The following is a 19,333-nucleotide window of genomic DNA, read 5'->3' as shown; positions in this document are numbered from 1 at the left end:
GCCCCCCACCCCCTTCTCCCTTAGAAGAAAATATTTAAAAGTCAACAAAATACAGTAGTTTAGTAACCGTGGAATCCCCCTGAGCTCAGGAACCAGGCCCCTGGGCGGGCAGAATGACATGTGGGAATAGCTGGAAGGGGAGGGCTGGCTCTCCCCACAGTCCCTGGCACTCTCCCGTTGCCACCGGCCCCTGACTCCTGGCAGCGCCCGGGGCTCAGCCCATTATCGCTGGCTAAGCCTGGGGGATGACCTGGTGAGGGCCTGGCACACTGCTAGGCATCAGGCTCCGGGATCCCGCCATCGGTTTCTCACTGGGACCCAGGGACCCTGCGCCCACCGAGGGCCAAGGGCCCCCGCCCGGCCGAGCCCCGCCTTGCTCGCCCCAACGCCCCCTCCGGTCCCCCTCTCCTGGCCGCTCAACCGCCCACAGGAACAGTCCCGAGTGCCCGCCCCAGCGCCCCCAGCAGACACCTGGCACGGTCCCCTCCCTGGACTGCGGGGTGGACCGGGAAAGGGTCCCAAGGCCTTAAAAGGCGCTGTCTCCGCGGGGGGCTGGGGCCGATTTGCAGCGCCGGTGGCTCCCACCCTCTTCCCGTCCAGCGCTGGAATTCCTCTCAACGGCTCCGGCTCGGTGCGCGGGGCGCTCTGCATCCGGTCTGTGCCCCAGGCCCCCCGGTGGGGTGGGGGCGGGGGCCAGAGGACCCAAGAGCGCTTTCCCCCATTAGAGGTCAAGGGCACCTTGCCCCAGCTCGCCCCGCTGCGGGCTCCTCAGTACCCACCTGGACGCCAGCCGGTCCCTGCCGGGGGATCACTGATTTCACCCCTAACTGCCCTTTGACCAGGCGCTTACCATGTGCCAAGCGCTCGGCTTTGAAGTTAGTGCCGTTATGTATTATTGTTCTACATTTGAGGAAACCGAGTCTCAAAGTCCTAAAGGGGTGTGTCCAAGGCCCACTAGGAAGCGGGGAGCTGGGGTTCAAACCCAGGTACCCCAGGCTACTGATACAGACTGGTTTCTCCAGCGCTGGGCTCAGCGGTCCCCAAGGTGGGTGGAGGTGCAGAGAGGAGGTCTAAGCTAACTGTTTGCTGCTCAGTGGGCTCCGCCCCCACACTGGAGGGGCTTCCTTAAACTCGGAACCAACATGGGACCTCCGTCTGCCCGGGCCTCTCTGGCCCCAGGAGTCAATGGTTGTTCCTCCAGTGTTTCCCCAGTAAAGGATGAGCAAGAGGATGGACGGGAAAGAAGAAAGAAGCCTGGACGCGAAGAGATGAGATGGCAGTCTGTACATGTAGGGTTGAATCCTGACACTACCCCTTACTTGCTGTGTGACCCTAACAACTGTCTTCACTTCTCCCATCCTTCATTCATTCCCCAGATCCTGATGAGTATCTGTGCTGGTGAGTAGCAGGACAGTGAGAAAGCATGAAGGTGAAGGAAACTGCCATGGTCCCTGCTCTCACGGACCCTATATTCTCTCGTGGAGGGAGATAGATCGCCAACTAGCAGAGCAAGTAAATAAGTACTAATTACAGATGAAATAAGGGCTCTGATGGAAACTAACCAACAAAGTGAGGCAATGGGGAGAGAAGAGGTGGCAGCAACAGATGACCACGCAGGCAGGCCACTTAGGGTAGGTAAGGTAACATTGGAGGTGAAGCAGAAGGGTGAGAGGGGCCCTTTCTGGTAAAATGGTGTTAAAAATTATTAGGAAGATCACATTTCCGGTACATAGTAGGCACTTCATACATCTGTGCTGGATGAATTCATGGCATACTGTACGGAGTGCCTGGCATACCATAGGTGCCCCATACACAACCTTGCTCTTTACAGAGGGCCTGAGTTCCTGGAAATGTTGACTCTAAATTTTAAAATCCGAGCTTGATTCCCCTTTGATTTTCATTATAAAATTGAAGATGTGTTCCTTTGGGGGAAATTCTGAGGACCTAGACTGAATAAAATTATAGTTAAGAATGTAGAAACCTTTTAAGATAGTGCATTTAAAGGAAAAGTGATCACTTCTGATGAAATATTAATAGTTCTGAAAATGTCACTCAGTGTTTGTGCTGCTTGGCATTTGGTTGGCTAACACCTATGCTTAGAGCAGAACACCGACGACCCTGTACTGCCCAGGCCACAGGATTCTGGAAAGTTAGCCAGCTCACTCATTCCTTCTGTTCTTTCTCCCCTTCAGCAGGAGACTAGGCAACAGGGGCCAAGGATTGCAAAACAGAACAAAACAAAACACGAAATACACCAGGAATAGAGAACAAAGACAGGGGTGTGTTTCTTGGAACACAGAGCTGAGGTATCTAGAAGAGTCTGCAAAAAACTTAAGTGGCAAACAGTATAGAGGTGTTTCAGAAAACTAAAAATAGAACTACCATATGACCCAGCAATTCCACTCCTGGATATATATCCAAAAAAACAAAAACACTAATTCAAAAAGATACATGCACCCTAATGTTCATAGCAGTATTATTTACAATTGCCAAGATATGGAAGCATCCTAGGTGTCCATCAACAGATGAATGGATAAAGAAGATATCTATCTATCTATCTATCTATCTATCTATCTATCTATCTATCTATCTATATATAGTGGAATACTACTCAGCCATAAAAAAGAATGAAAATTTGCCATGTACAGTAACATGGATGGACTTGGAAGGCATCTTGCTAAGTGAAATAAGTCAGACAGAGAAAGAAAAATACTTTATGATATCTCTTATATGTGGAATCTAAAAAGCACATATACAATGAACTAGTGAATATAACAAAAAAGAAGCAAACTCAAAGATATAGAGGACAAACTAGTGGTTACCAGTGGGGAGATGGAAGGGGGGAGGGGTATTATAGGGGTAGAGGATTAAGAGATACAAACTATTAGGTATAAAATAAACTATAATGGTCTATTAATGGCACAGTGAATATAGCAAATACTTTATAACAATAAATGGAGTATAACTTTTAAAAATTATGAATCACTATATTGTACACCTGTAACTTATATAATATTATACATCTACTATGCTTTAATGAAAAAATACTTAAGTGGAGTACTTAGAGCTAGTATAAGCAAACCACATCTAATCTGGTAGCCACTAGCCACATGTGGCTATTTTAATTTTAATGTAAGTAATATTAACATTTCAGTTCCTTAGTTACATTAGCCACATTTCAAGAACCATGTGTGGCTTGTGGCTACCATTTTGGACAGCAGAGAGAACACTTTCATTATTGAAAAACACATAGACTCTAGAACCAGACTACCTGGGTTCAAATTCTGAGTTCATGTTTCCTGGCAATGTATCCTTAGGCAAGTTACTCTATGCCTTGGTGTATTCGCTTTCTAGAGCTGCCACAACCAAGTACCACAGACTGGGTGGCTTACTCAACAGAAATTTATTTCCTCACAGTTCTGGAGGCTAGAAGTCCAAGATCAAGGTGTTGGCAGGATTAGTTCCTCCTGAGGTTCTCTCGTTGACTTATATACAGCTATCTTCTCCCTGTGTCTTCATATGGGCTTTGCTCTGTGCATGTCTATGTCCTGATCTCCTCTTCTTATAAGAACACCAGTCATGTTGGGTTAGGACTCACCCTAAAGACCCGATTTTTACCTTAACCACTCTTTAAATGTCCTATCTCCAAATAGTACCTCAGAGTCTGAGGCACTAGGGGTTAAGACTTCAACATCTGAATTTGGAGGGACACCATGAGCTCATAACACTTGGTCTCCTCATCTGTAAAATGGGATGACAATAAAGAATATCTATTTTGTAGAATTATTGTAAATGTCCTATTACTACTTAATTATTTAACAAACGAAAGCCCCTAAAACAACACCTGGCACACAAGAGACACCTAAAAGTGCTGTATATTAGTTTCCTTGTTGATTACATTGAAGTGCATGCCACTGGAGTTTCTCAATAACAGCTTCTGTGCTATGAGTAGGGAGGGAGAACTTTAGCTGTAGTGGGAAAATTTGCTTTGTGATGGAGGAATGGGCTCGAATCATCAACTAAGCCTTTCTAGGCTTTGTCCGTTTTTTAGCACCAACCATGGCCAAAATTGTGCAAGGCACAGGGCTAGGAGATGAATAACACCTCTAGCCTACACATTGTCACAGGAAGGGAGCAAAGCATTCCAGAAGTGCCTGCTACACAGCAGGTGTGGGGAAAACTGATATACTCTGTGCCCAGCACGTGAAATGGTGTCCAGGACCATTGACTGCTTCGCTTCAAGCTCTAAAATAGGCAGGCACCAGGTTTCACTATTCTACCTTCAGCACCTTGAACAGTGGGTTCAATTTGTGAACCCCTATTACCCTGAGCAGGTTGTTTCACCTCTTTATGCCTCAGTTTGCTCATCTGTGAAATAGGGATAATAAAACACTGACCTCATAGAGTTGTTTTGTGGCAACTGAGATAATACACGAGCTGTGCTTAGAATAGTGAGTCTGGCACATGCATTGTACCCAGTGAATGTTAGCTATCATTATTTACGATTCTGGGATTCTTGCTTTTCTATTTGAAACCAGGAAAGACTCAGGAGGAGACAACTCTCCCTACCTATTCTCCAGCCGAAGCCTCTCCTTCCATCACGGACACAAACACAGCTAGGATGGAGAACTCAGAAAGGTGGGCATGGCCTACGTTCTTTGGTGATTCACAGCTTACTCGTGGAGGCCCTGTCCGTTCTCTAACATAGTTTCAACACCCAGCTCTTACCATAAATATCTCTTTTTGGATGTAAAAGAAAATTGAAAGTTTTTTTTTGCCATTTTGCTTTTGCAAATTTTTGGCCATGAATAATTTATTTAATTTATGGTCAGCTATGATTTCTCACCAATCTTGGTGCCTACCTGGGAGATCTTGTGCGGTGAGAAAACTCCAACCTATCAATTGTTATCAGATGTAATGAAATTTTTATGACTACTAAATTCAACAGTTAATGAAGTTGACATAACGGTACATTTAGCATTTAATTAAATATTTACTGATTTCAATGTTGCAGTTTTCTTCTTTGTATTGTGGAGCTACTAATAATAACACTTTCAGGCCTCAGACTTTTTGCAGGACCCTGAAAAATACAGTGACATGATGCCTAAAGCGACATGTTGCCTAGAGTGGATTATGCCTAAAGGGTCAAACCGCCCAGAGGGGGCCCCATGCATAGGGAGACTGCAGGCAGGCTTCTTAAGGGACAAACCCCAGAACAGGAGGAAGAGAGGAGGGTGTAGCCATCTGTCACGTGAATGGGCCTCCCCTGGACATTGTCCCAGGAACTGAACCTGACTTCAGAGCAGCCAGCCCTGGGAATTCCCTGGTGGTCCAGTGGTTAGGATTCTGGGCTTTCAGTGCTGGGGGCCTGGGTTCGATACCTGGTTGGGGAACTAAGATCCTGGAAGCCAAGCATCGAGGCCAAAAAAGGAAAAACAAAACAAAAACTAGAGTAGCCAGCCCTTTCCAGGACTTTGGAAAGGACACCAGAGGAGGCTAGAAGCAAAGCTGTGGCTCTGGATTCCTCTTTCCTGGCAGCGCCAGCAGCGATCCCTACCATTTCCACAGGGGATTTCATCCCTTATTATTGCCTCCAATCCTTGCCCATTTGTGAGGAGATTGTTAAGAGCTTGGGCGGTGGCAGCAGACACGTTTGAATTTGAATTCCTGCTCTGCTACTTACTGAAGGGTGGCTTTGCACATGCTCAACTTCTCTGGCATTTCATCATCTGCAAAGGGATGGAAACACTAGACAGGTGTGGAGGGGGAGAGTTTCAAAGAGGGACATCTATGAACGTTCCCAGCACAATGCCTGGTGCACGGTGTGCCCTCCATAAAAGATATCGATTATTGTTCTTGTTATTAGCTATTAATGTAAAAATGGGGGCTGACGAGATCTCCATGTAAAGTCAGGGGAAAGGAAAGCCATAGTTGGAGGAGGAAAAGGATATGACTTGTCAGCAGTGGCCCGGTTAGGTGGCACCAGAGTTGGAATGCAATTGGTCTTCCGCTTCTGCTTTGGCCTTCCTGCCAGACCCCTGTCATGAGAGGAGCCCCAAGAATCCCTGGAGAGGCTCTGTATGGGGTCCCACTCAACTAGAAGCTTGGTGTTCTGTCCTTCCATCCCTAACTTCCAGGCCTGGACGTTGGTCACCAGTATGCATTCATTTAAGATTTAGACTAGAGATGATTTGAGGCAGCTTTCAGATTAAAAAGTAAAAATTACAGCATCGAAGGATAAAGCAAGAACTGACTCCATCTAAAGACAGCAGAAAGAGTTGCTGCTCTCAGGTCCCTGAATTGGTCAGGAGGCATGGAGGTAATAAGGTAATAAAACTGGGTATCCCTATTTGTCAGCTAAAGCAAAAACGGAAACACGTCGGAAGGCAGGGTTTTTATTTTCTGACAGCAGAGAATACCCATCTTCATCTGCAGAGACAAAATGTTTCCTGGAAATAACCCCAAGCGTGAATTTATCATGAGTCCTTGTATAAAGGACACTGAGTGACATAGTGGGCCATATATTCAATTCTGTTTTCATAAAGACAGAAATGCCATTAAGTTGGTCAGTTTCTCACATCAGGGTTCTCTGAAGACAACATAACATTAAATCATAACCCAGAGAAGGCATTTCTTTAAGGAATTCAGATAATGGAGTCTAGGAGAGACACCTTTGGGTCCATTCCACAAACATTACCGAGCACCTACTCAACCATCCATCCATCCATCCATCCATTCATCCAGCAAACATCTACTGAAGGCCCACCATGACCAGGTACTCTGAATGGCACTGGTGAAGATTGCTTGTAAGAGCTGATGTCTGGGCTGGGTTTTGAAGGACAAATAGGAGAACGCCAGACACAGAAGGAGGGGAGAGCATTCCAGGCTGAGGGAGCCGCGTGCACAAAGGCCCAGAGTGAAGGGAGAGAGAAAGCACGGCTCATTTCAGGAGTGCAGGGGCCTCAGAATGGCTGGAGCGAGCGTGGTGGGTGGACAGTAGGGAGACAGGAGGCACAGGAGAGAGGGGAAGCCAGAGGCAGGAAGGGAGGGTCTAGCAGAGAACTTGGATTTCACCCTGTAGGCCGTGGAGAAACATCCGGGGAAAGGCAGGGAAGCTGTGAAATCAGGTTAGTGTTTTAAAAGAAAAGCGGCACAACGGAAGACATGTTGGATGGGACAAGAGCGGAGTTGGGGGCCCCTGTTATGCGGCTGCTGTCAGAAACCCAGAAGAGAGATGTGGGGACCTGGCTAGGACCTGGGAGATGCTAAGGAGGCAGAATTTAGAGGACTTGGGAGCTGCCTGGATGTGAGGGCTGAGTGAGAGGGGAGGCCAGAATGACCCCCCAGGTTTCTGGCTCAGGAACTGGGTGGAGTGGAACCTGGTTCCTGAGATGGGGGACCGAGCAGAGGGGCAGGTTGTGGTGCAGGGTCAGAAGTAGGTGAGTTCAGCTGTGAGCAGGCTGGGGCAGAGCATCCTGCAGGACATCCAAGAGCAGAGGATGCCAGACACCCACAGGCACTAGGGACTCAGGCGACCTCCAGAAGATTTCTGCTGTAGGGAACTCCCAGTCCACTGCGGGGGCAGCCAAAGAGAAGGCTGTCAATTACAGAGAGACTGGGGAGTCGCAGAGCAGAGGTACGGTGCCCCTGCTGCCTGCCCTCCAGCACCCTGGACCGCTGTGAGAACTGCAGATTCTTCTTGCTGGGTCTACCTCCCTGCATTTGCCCACACTGCCTTCTTCCTGGAAGGTGCCACTTCTTACCTGCCCCTCTCCGCAGGCTGAGCTAGAAGCCCTTCTCATTTCCATAACATCCTGTAATTCTCCCAGAGCCATTATGTTTTGCTGTTTAACTCTTTTCCCAATAAACTATCCATAGCCTGAAGGCGAGAACCACTGGTCATGTCTTATTCTTCTTTATATTTGTTTCCTCAGCACCTAGCACAGAGCCTGGTGTGCAGATTAATGTTTGTGGCTGCACAAATAAAAGAATGAGTGAGGAGTAAGCAAATGATACTGAAGAAAAAACATGGAGGAGTGTACGAGGGTGTTACTAGCTGCTGTAACACACCTCAATATTTTGGTGTCTTTTTGCTGTTAAAGATCATTTCTCACCTAACAGTCCAATTCAGGTGTCCCAAACTGGTGGGTGACTTTTGTCTACAGGGTGATTTGGGATCCAGGCTTCTTCCATCTCATGGCTCTGCCATCCCCTAGGGACCCCAAATGCTCTGTATCCAGCCAGCAAATGGAAGAATAAGGGTGGGAGGATTTTATGGGGTAAGCCTTGAAGTGACACACACACCACTTCTGCTTACATTCCTTGGGCTAGAACCCTTGTCTTTTGACTGCACCCAACTGCAAAGGGGGCTGGAAAGTGTAGTCCTGGCTAGGCAGCCACTTCTCAGTGATAAATCGGCACTATTGACATTTTTGACCAAATAAACCTTTGGGGTGAAGGGGGCTTCCCTGGGCATGTAAGGTGCCCCCTAGATGCCAGTAGCACCCTACAGTGGTGACAACCAAAAATGTCTGTGGACACTGCCCAATGGCCCCTGGGGGCCAAATCACCCCTGGTGGAGAACCATTGTTCGATACAATGGAAGGGGAGGCATACCGTTCTGACGTCCAGCTAGCTGGCCATGCTGCAAAGGGCATCTAACTAAGCAGAGGGTGTGTGTTGCAGGTGCTGGTTAGGAGAAGCTACCTGAAGGAGGGTGACACTTGAGCTGGGTGATTAGGAATCATCTCCTCTGCACAGTGAGAGAAGGAATGGTATTGCACTCAGAGGAAGCAGCGTGAGTGAAGGCGTTGGGGCTACAATAGCAGAGCTGATTGGAGGAACTTCAAGTAGAGATGAGAGCCTAGCATAGCCCCTCTCCTGTGGATCGCCTGGCCTCTGACAAGCGGAGGAAACATTCGACCTCTTTTGCCACTGACTCGAGTTCTGTCCCTTTCTTTGTTTCACAAACACAGGATTTTCTGCAGGAAATGCTAGAATTCGATGGTCCCAGCATTTGGTAGCACTGGAGGAATGGTCCAGACTGTGGGCCCTTCTCACATCCCCCTCCTGATTGTGGGGCTCTCACAGCCTCCCCCAAGTTTGTCCTGGGCTTTTTCTTCCTGAACCGTTTCTGTCACCTTTCCTTGGGAAGCAGATCACTGTCATCTCTACGGTGACAGCCTTGCTCTTGGGAAATACTAGTTTCTGTCCCATCGCGTTCGTCATTTTAAAATCCCCACCCTCCACTCAGACCCCAGGCTTTTCCGCTGAGCCCCCGCCTTTGCTCTGTAGCCCTTCTCTGCCGTCCTACCCAGCCCTCAGCCTCCATTTCTGCCCTCGTTACTAGAACATCCATTTGCCGGCTCATTTTCTCTCTCAGCTTCAGCAGGTTCTTTTATTTTCTTCTTAGGTCAGAATGAAACTTTCAGGGCATCAAGAGTGCAGCCCCTACTTGAATCAGGCCAAGTTCTCCAGAGCACCAGGCCTTGTTTTCTTTCTAAAACCAACTCTGATCTTATCTGGATATTAGGCTTATCTTGGCGAGTCACCACACCACATTGGGCTTTTTGCAATGGGATATTGTGGAGAGGCCTTGACGCATGGCTGCCTCTTGCTCCTGGGGAGACAGGAGTGGGTAGGCAGGGAGCCAGCCCTGGGGGCTGGGCTGAGTCACACTCTCCTAGGCTAGACAGGGGAGGGCTATTATTATCTCTTGGACCCCTGCCTCTCTCTTGGCCTGCAAATGTTCAGGGTCCCCACCTTTAGTCTTCAGAGCCGTGCACCTTTTCAGACTACTATTTTTTTTTTTTTTTTTTTTGCGGTACACGGGCCTCTCACTGTTGCGGCCTCTCCCGTTGTGGAGCACAGGCTCCAGACGCGCAGGCTCAGCGGCCATGGCTCACGGGCCCAGCCGCGCCGTGGCATGTGGGATCTTCCCGGACCGGGGCACGAACCCGTGTCCCCTGCATCGGCAGGCGGACTCTCAACCACTGCACCACCAGGGAAGCACTCAGAGTACTTCTTGATAAAGCAGTCACACTCCACGCAGCCTGATGGGCATCTCTTTAAATCTATTTTCTGACTGTCATGCTTTTCTTCTCTCTCTTCCCTCCATCTGTAAAGACCTCTCCTCCTGTTATGTGCTGAATTCTGTCCCTCCCTATGTCGAAGTCCTAACCTCTAGGACCTCAGAATGTGACTATATTTGGAGACAGGGCTTTAAAGAGGTGATTAAGTTAAAACTAAATCTGTGAGGTGAGGCCTAACCCACTATGACTGGTGTCCTTATAAGAAGAGGAAATTTGGGCACAGACACGTACAGGGGGAAGACAATGTAAAGATGTAGGGAAAAGACGTGCCATCTACAAGTCAAGGAGAGCAAACTCAGAAGGAGCCAACCTTGTAGACACCCTGATCTCGGACTTCTAGCCTTCAGAAACTTGAGACAATACATGTCTGTTGTTTCAGCCACTCAGTATGTGGTCCTTTGTTATTTGTTATGGCAGCAGCCCTAGCAAATGAATACACCTTGTACTTTCCCCTTTTTAAGACTAAAATCCAATCTCCTCATCATCCCCTAAAAGACCCTGCATGATCTGGCTCTGGTCCCATCCCCTCCCTCCTCTCTTAGGTGTCCCCTCTGATTCACCTTGACCCAGACCCAGCTGCCTTTCCCAGTCCCCCTCCCTTTTCAGGGACTTGCCCTTCCTTTTCCCAACTCTGCATGGCTGTTTATCTTAATTTTCAATCCCACCTTCAAGGTCACCACCTCAGAGAGGCCTTCCCAGACCACCTATTTAAGGTATGCCCCGTGTAGTCCTTGTCACAGCAACTATGGACTTTTTCTTTATAGCATCTTTAATTAGTCACCTTATATATAATTGTTTATTTGTCATCTGCCTTCATCAAGCCAGGGACAGTCCACTCAGGTGTATATATCTAGCGCAGTGTCTGCCATGTAGTGATGCTCAATTACTATTTGTGGAGTAAATCAATCTTCACCTCGTCAATGTATCCAGGCTTCAGGGTCCAGCCCAAATTCTACTTCCCTCCTTAAATTGGCCTTATGATCCCCCAAGTCCAAGAAAAGCTTACTGTCTTGATATGCCTTTGTTACTGTCTGTAACATGCCTTTTCTGTCCTGGCGATTAGCACTGCTGGGTTGTGGTGGCGGGGGGGGGGGGGGGCGGTTTCCATCTGGGCCCCGCATCCTCCCATGCAGGACCGCACGCTGTGCATCTCTGCACTGCCCACAGCACAGGCTGGCACAGGGCCCAGAACTCAGGAGGCCTCAGTAAGTATATGTGGACACAGATAGATCAGAGAGAGGGAGGAATGGTGGAGGAAGTGAGTAGCTGGGCCAGTGTCAGGAATTAAAAGGGTGTCCCTGCCCTCCACAGCCCCCAGGGAGAAGGATGACAAATGCCCCATTGCCAGGGAGGGTTCTGGGGTAAACATCAGCTGTGAGTTGCAGCCACAGAGCAAAGTTCTGGGGCTGAGGAGGGAGTGGGGGAAGCCCACTGGCCTGGAGCCCCAGAACTATAGAGCAGCCCAGACTCTCTCCTGCCCAGCTGTGGGCTGCAGGGGAGGGCTCTGCCCGCTGGAGCTTGAGGACCCCTCTGGCAGGAGAGGGGAGAGGCCCAAGCTTAGGAGCCAGGGCTTTCCCCCCAGGGAAGATCCCACCAAGAGCACCCCCAAGGCTGCCACCCACCTACGGCCCAGCCAGTCCCTCCCTTCTCTCCAGCGCTGGCGGGAAGGCCAAGGCTTGGCTGGCTGAGCCCTCTCTTTTGGGGGCTGGGCCTGGACAATGGGAAGCGACAAGCCCCCTCCTCGCTGCTCCGGGGACATAAAGCAGGCCTTTCACTGTGGAGTTCTGGCTGTTTCGGTCGGTTCTTGGCAGCCAGCGAGGTGGCGTCGGGAGGGGCGAGAAAGCCAGTCTGTTGGCGGTGGGGAAGGGGCCCAGCGATTCTGAGGCCGCTCACCGGCCCGGGGCTACCGGGCTGGCTCCCCAGCTGCGGGATGAGCTCATACTGGGAAACCGGAACAACTTGAGGTGGAGGAGGGAGCCGGGCATCAAGGGAGCTGGGAGATGGGGAAATCGCGGCTCCGCACAGCAAGTTTTTCTTGGGGGGCAAGGACAAGCATCCACTCCTCCGGCCCTGTCCGCCGCCTTCCCCACTCCGGTCGTCAGCCCCATAGCCCTTTCCACGCTCTTTCCCGGAAATTCCCACCGACCGCGGGCCATTGCCCCCTGGGCTCGCAGATACTAGAGCTCCCGCTTGCCAACCCCCCTAAGCCCCTAGCGCAGCCTCTCCCGGGTGCCTCGGGCAAAGGGGGAGGGTGTTCCCCCGCTAGTGCCTTTCCACCCCGCGCGCCGGGGGGACCTCCTCCCCAGGCCTCCTGCTTCCCCGCGTAGCGTCTGTTCCCTCTCGCGGAGAGTTTGGCGTAGACAGCTAAGGAGCCATCGTGACTGACGGAGGAGCCTAGGAGAGACGAGACAGAGACGGCGACCGAGTGGGGGTGGGGGATCGGGTGGGGACAGGCGCTGAGCCCTTGGGGCCTGGCGGCAGCGGCGGCGGGAAGGAAGTGGGAGGGGCTCGCGCCATTGGGAGAAACTCATCTGGTTTGGGGCCAGGGCTGGGAGGAGGAGGGTAAGGATGAGAAGAAGCCGGGTCCGGTTATTTAATTTTGAGGATAAATTGCACAAGTAACTCCTGCACCGTTCCTCTACCAACCTCACTTCCCCTCCCCCACCGCAACGGACACAAGCACGCCTCCCTCCATCCCGAGATTTTGCCTTAGGGTAGGGGAAGGACGGAACGGAGCCAAACCCGCGGGTTCCCCCACCCCCGCCCCTCCTTCCCTCCAGTTCTTAATCCTGGGTCTACGCACACACACCCTTCTCCTGGGATGGGGTAGGAGGCTGCTGCCACTGGGGCTGGTAAGCATCGCCCCACGCCCCAGATTGCAAGTTCAAAGCCACCACCCAAGATCAGCGCGTAAGAGCCGTGACTTGGGGAACCGTGTCCTTCTTTGGTTACCTTTTCCCAGACAGTATTCTAATTTCCAACCGTGGAAGAGGCGTGTGTGTACGTGTGTGTGTGTGTGTGCGCGCGCGCCTGTGAGTGCCTGTGTGTCAGTATCACAGTGTGTGTGCGCGTGTGTGTGTGTGTATGGGGGGGTGTATTACGGGTGATCTTATAAATGGAAACGAGAGAACTGAACTTAAAAGAAACTGGTCAATTGTAAAACAAACAGGAATAAACAACCCTTTAGATGTAATCTGTGGTTTCTCTGGAGGTGGAGGTGGCGCTGAAGAGGAACACCCGCCCCCTCCCAATATTTTCTCCTTTGCTGCGCCTCCACCCCCAGCATTTGGAGCGGCGGAGAAGCGGCTCCGGAGTGATTAATCCGGGGATAATTCACCCCCCCCCGCCCCCCGGCGCGAACCCCCCGAAGCGGGATTGGAGCGAGTCATTTCCGAGAGCGCAGCGCGCCTCTCCCCGGCCGGGCGGACACTTGGTTCATTCCAGCCGCAGAAGCTCAGAGCTCCCGCGTACCGGGATTTTTTCCGAGCAGAAAAAAGCTCCAGAGCTCCCCTGACCTCCTTTCTCCTCCACTGCGAGGGGAGCCTCTCCCTCGGCGCTGCCGGCCGCGCCATGCCGCGCTCGTGGGGATGGAAGCAGGGGCGCTGCGGCTGCCCCGCGGGGAGGTCTCGCGCCGAAGCCGGGATTTCGGCGCTTGTGCCGGGCGCCGGGAGCCGCTGGGGCCGTCAGCCGCCACCGCCGCCGACACCGCCGCCGCCGCCGCCGCTGTTGCTGCTGCTGGGCTGGGGGCTGCTCAGCGCCTCGGCCGCCGCGGGTAAGTCCGGCCGCGCCGGGGAGCCGGCGGCCGCCGCGCGCCCCACCCGAGCCCCGAGCCCACCCATCCACGACCCGGTCCCTGTCCCTTCCCCCCGCCCTCCGCCTTAACCTCCCGCCCTCCCAAACGCCGACCCTCATGCTCAGCCTCGCCTCTGCCCTCCCTCTTTCCCCCCCACCCTCACCCGTCCTCCCCGCCACCCTCACCCTCACCCTCACTGCTACCCACACCCCCAGCCGCAACTTGGCCGGATCCGGCGAGGGGGCCTGGGAGACAGACCATGCCCGCCCGGGGTTGCGGGGCTCCCGGACCGTGGCTTCAGTTTCTTAAGCCTCCCAGCCCCCAAGGTGCTAGGCTTTTCCCAGATAAACTTTCCTGGAGCCCTCCCCGCCTCCCGATCCTCGTTGGCACGCCCGTCCTGGGGGCTGGAGCGGAACGGCGCGCCCCCTCCCCATTTGCGCGTCTGCAGGGTCTGCCTTTCCCTGCCCCCGCCCATTTTCCTCGCAACTGAAGCCCGCGCCCCCGCCGGAGCCGCCCGGAGACTGCGGCCGCCACCCCCCTCCCCAAGTGTCCCCCTCCCTGGGCGCTCTGGGCTGGGAGGGGGGTCAGCTGGGCGAGGGCCCAGAGCACGCCGAGCTGGAGGACTCAGGTGGGGGCTGGAGGGTGCTGAGCGTCGGGCTGGCGGGGGCGGGGGTTGCGCCCGGGGGCAGGGGAGGGAGTGTTGCCGCCAGGCTCCGCGCCGCCACATTGCCTTCGGTTTTCACTCCGCGCCAAAGTGCCCTTTCCCGCGCCCTGCTGCAGCCGAGCGCCGGGTCTGCGGCAGCGGCGGCGCGGGCGGCGGGACCTGCTCCCGGCGACCGAGTAGGGGAGGGGACAGACCTGGCGGGTGTGGCGAGTCCCGGAACTTCGCCGATGCGTGGCTGCAGCTTGCGGACCGGGAAGGCACGCGGACCTAGGAGAGAACCCAGTCCCCACTGGGAACCACTGGCCTCGACTGCTGCCCTTCCGCTTTACCCCCTGCACCTCTCCGAGGCTCAGCTCTAGCCACAGCCTAGAAAGTTCTGTGTCCCCGTGTGGGGACGGGTCCTACGGGCGATGCCTGGGGCCGCATTTTTATTTAGCCTGGAAGCTGACACCCACGGGGGGAGAAAACCTGTAACACCTGCTGCCCACGCTTTGACTGAGAGCATCTCCGGCCTGGAGCTGTGTTGGGTATTTTATTTATTTATTTATTTATTTATTTATTTATTTTTTTAAACCACCAATTGAACCTTTGAAGGCTTGGCCTCAGCCATCCGAGCCTCCAGGTGGTCCCTTTTTGGAAACTGCGACACTTCCCTGGCGAGCTCTTCTGTCCACTCTGGGCTCCAGCATCTTGTGAGCCGGTGCCCGCAGACCGTGTCGCCAGCTCCTTAGCCGGGAATGTTAGGGCTGCTGGTCGGGAAGGGCGCCCCGAGCCAGCCCTAGCTCTCCCTTGCCTACTTGACCGGACTTTCTGAGGTTCCCCTAAGAGTCATAGCGGCCGACACCCAGAGAGGGGCGCCCGCGGTGCGCGCGCCTAGGAGCTCAGGCCTCGCGCACACCCACACCCACTGGGTGGCTGCACAGTTCACAACGACGCCGCTGGTCACCAGACTTGCCACATGAGAGGTGGGGGTACCGCTGGTACCGGCTGTCAGGCCTCTCAGACGTGTGTCCAGGTGCGGCCCCTGCTCTGGCTTAGCAGACCTGAGATTACCCCTAATATGATCCAGCTGGTTTTCTGGCTCGATTTGTCCCTGCCCCTTGGGCATGTCATGCCCCCAGGGAAAGAAGAAGGCCGACTACGGGAGCTTGCACACTGCTGGGCTGTGTTGGAATCCTGCCTTGGAGAGATCGGTTGGCTTGCAGCTCCTTGGTTGGCAGAGAAGTTGGGGGTGGGAGTGCTGAACGGCTTGGGGGAGGGGGCGCTTGCTCTCTGGTGGGCGTGCTCTGGCTTCCCGTCCCGCATTTACATGTGGTGTTTGACCTTGCCAGCAGCAGAGATTTGGAAGTGGACTTGGTGACAGATGATGGCGGGATTTGACACATTAGAGGGGGAAGCACATTTATTTTGTGTTCTCTTCATGCCGTTGACTTTAAAAGATGCTCAGGACTGCGCTGTCTCCCTTCCTTGGCCCAGTGATGACTGGATAAAATGAATATAGGATTTGAACCTGCCTTCGACTTGGACACTCACCCCTTCCATCTGTGCCCTCACACTTCCCCTACCCCCAGCCTCCCTAGAGACCTTCCAGCAGTTACCTCCTCCCCCTAGATGATAGCTCAATCACTCTCCTGTCTTTTGTTTTCCCTAAACAACTTAATCTCTAACATAAAACAAGCCAACCAGACTTCTTGGCCCTATTGACCTTTTAGCTCCCATCCCATCTTTCTTTCTCGTTTACAAGTTAACTCTCTTCAGATGAGTCTTGAACTCACTTTCTCTGCGACCATTCACTTCCCTGCTGACTGGCTTCTGTCCCCAGGACTGGAACTCTCTAGGAAAGATCACTAATGACCACCTTAATCGCCAAACCCATCTGCTTTCTCTTTCTTTACCTCTCTGAACTGTGAACACTTTGGATTACTTCTTTTAAAATTTCTCTTCCTTGGGCTTCCGACACACTGTGCTTGGCTGATTTTTCTCCTACCTCTTGGCTGTTCCTTCCCAGTTTCTAATAGTAGCACTTATTCCCCTCTTGAAAGTCTGGCTTCCTGCAGTGTTCCATTCCTTATGCTTTTCCTCATTTCCTTTCACTCCTCCCTGGGTGAGCTCATCCAGGCCCATTTCTTCCACTACCACACTCTGAAGCTTCCAGACAGATCTCTCCTGCCAAGATTCTTCTCCCGATATGTCTATTGGCTTCCTAGACCACGGAATCTCTGGATCTAGACAGCCCGTATAACCGGCTGACTCTTGGACATCTTCACACAGATGTTTCCCTTCCAAAGCAAACTCATTAGCTCTGCACCTAACCTCCAGTATCCTCCATGCAGGCTGGTGGTACTGGCAGCTTCCCAGTTACCTAGCCGGGAACCTTAGGATCATCCTCAACTCCTTCCTTATCAGGTGGCCGTCGAGTTCTGTCTCAAACCTGGCTACTTTTCTCTGAATTAAGCAGCTCTGAGCATTGAAAAGACTGTTATGCTTCCCATTTCCTTAATAAGTAATTTCAAATAAAGGCAATATTAAACCGTAAGTATAAGGATTTTTATACTTACAGTTTAAAGTTCTGATTTTTCCCATGCTAACCACTTCATTGCTTTAAAAGAAATCAAATATCAAATTATTTTTAAAAAATTTCTCTCTTCTTTGCTTGTTTTCAGAGCCCTCTTAAAAACTGGAGCACTGACCATACCCAGTGTTTGATGACAGTACTAACTGAACTGTATTCAAAGTAGTTATTTATCTGCCTCACGTATTGAACTGTGAGCTTCCTGAGGGCAGGGACAGTGCTTTATTTCTCTTGGCATCCCCAGCACCCAGCTCAGGACCTGGCATAGAATTGGTGGCTGATAGATGGTTGTTAATTCAGCAGATGATTTTTTAAAATATTTTTTTCTTGGACAGTTTTCTAGGGGCTGATAAGCCTAAAACAAGAGTTTTAGGGATCAAAGAAGCCAGTTGGTTTGCAGAGCTAATGCGACAACAAAGCCACCTGATCCCCAGTTGCTTTCCCTCCAGAATCAAATGTCACAGATTGGTAAGATAGCTCCTTAAGTTCTAGAACCAATGCAAGAACAAGCCGTAAGCATTACCCGCCCCCCCCCACCCCCCCCAGGAAAGGCACCAGTGTATGGATTTGAACTTCCATTTGCAATTGAGCTGTGCGTTTATGGTTTTAAAAAAGAAACTGACCACAGCAGAGAGTGTTGACCATATCCTGGACTGGTGACAGTGTAGCTTTGTTGAAGGTGAGGCTAGAATGATGTGGAAAGGCACTGGAGAACCAGATTGCCAGGGCTCGGACACTGCAAGGTTTGGGTGTGTCCAGAAGAGTCCAGCAGGTGGCTTCAGTGACACCAACTTGCCTCATGTGTCTCATCTGCCTCTGTTTCATCATCGTTGTCATGCCAGCAGGATTTAGGGACTCTGATGGCTCAGCAGAGCCAGATGTTCCTTGTTGGAGAACTAGCTGATCTTCAGACCTCCCCAAGGCTCAGGCTGCCTGCCTGCAAAAGGGACAAGGCCTCCCTGTGTTTTGGAAGGGATTAGAAATCAGAGATGCAACAGGCCCAGCACATACATATTGATTGTGCCCATTGAATGGAAGTTGGGGTTGGAACAGGAACAGTGAGGACAGAGGACTTGGTCAGGAAGTCTGTGCACCCTCCCGTTATCCTCCTCCACCGCTCAGAAAGCTGTCTGGGTACCCAGGGGAGTGACACTAACAGCTGATGTCTGTTGAGTCCTCACCACGTGCTGACGGCAAGCCAAGCACTTGCATGTATTAACTCGACCCTCACAGCAACCCAGTGAGGCCAGTAATATTATTCTCCCCATTTTATCCACAAAGAAATAGGTTCAGAGAGGACACATACCTTAACCACACCACTAGTCAGCCAGAGATTGAACCCAGGCCCGCCTGACTCCAAATCCTTTATGGTACCCACCCTGTTGTCTGATGTCTGAGGAGACCCAGCTGGTGCTACCCCTGGAATCCTTCCACACAGGCTGCCTTTCTCTGTCCTGCTTTTCCCACCGGGCTGTGCCCATCAGTTATGCTGTGATGCTTTTAGCACTTGAGCCTGGATCTCAACCTTCCAACTCCTCAAGCAGCCATGGCCCATCCATCTCCACCACAGCTCCTGGAGGGTGACTACAAAGCAAGCCGTCCTTGATTTGCTTCTAGTCCCAGGCACCAGTCTTGACTGAACTCTGCTGTGAACTCTCACAACCCAGGCTGTAAAACTCCTCGTATTGTAAAACTCATCAGGACATATCGGGATTTCTTGCTTAATGAGACAATGTCTACCGTTATTCCCTAAGGCTCTATGAACTCAGGTGAGCAGTGTAGCCCAGATCACAGCACATAGCAGACGCTCAATAAATACCTGTTGAAGGGATCAGAGGCAGGTTCTCTGGAGCCCAGGGTTCCCTTTCTCTATGACTGTCCTTTTGGACATTCCCAAGGCAAGGGGCTTGGAGGAGTGGGATGCGATGGAGGGGCATCCCCAGGTGGGAGGCGGCCCTATGTCTACATATTACCAACGATAGCTCTCCTTTACCGAGTGCTGGCTTAGTGCTTTATAGACATTCATATTCAATTCTCACAACAATTCAGGTACTATAGTATCACATTTGAAGAGACTGAGACTCAGAAATTAAACAATTTGGCCAAGATTATAGAGCAGATAGGAGAGGAGACAGGATTGAACCTCAGGGCTTCCTGACTCTAGGGCCCATCCTTTTAGTTCATGGAAAGCAACTGTCACAGTGCCGGACCTG

General features: G+C 51.8%; 1 protein-coding gene across 2 annotated transcripts in view; it reads left to right on the top strand.

The window, feature by feature from the left end:
- The first annotated feature begins 13,547 nt into the window (after nt 1-13,547).
- Nucleotides 13,548-19,333, top strand: part of CSMD2 (CUB and Sushi multiple domains 2) — a 660,274-nt gene continuing 654,488 nt past the window's right edge. For both annotated transcript variants that reach the window (XM_060081981.1, XM_060081974.1), the window contains exon 1: nt 13,548-13,863. In XM_060081981.1, coding sequence (XP_059937964.1) covers nt 13,662-13,863 — 202 coding nt within the window. In that variant the 5' untranslated portion in view covers nt 13,548-13,661. The remainder of the gene's footprint in view (nt 13,864-19,333) is intronic.

The sequence above is a fragment of the Mesoplodon densirostris genome, chromosome 2 (assembly GCF_025265405.1).
Source record: "Mesoplodon densirostris isolate mMesDen1 chromosome 2, mMesDen1 primary haplotype, whole genome shotgun sequence".
Lineage (NCBI taxonomy): Eukaryota > Metazoa > Chordata > Mammalia > Artiodactyla > Ziphiidae > Mesoplodon > Mesoplodon densirostris.
This window is presented reverse-complemented; position numbering and strand designations above follow the sequence as displayed.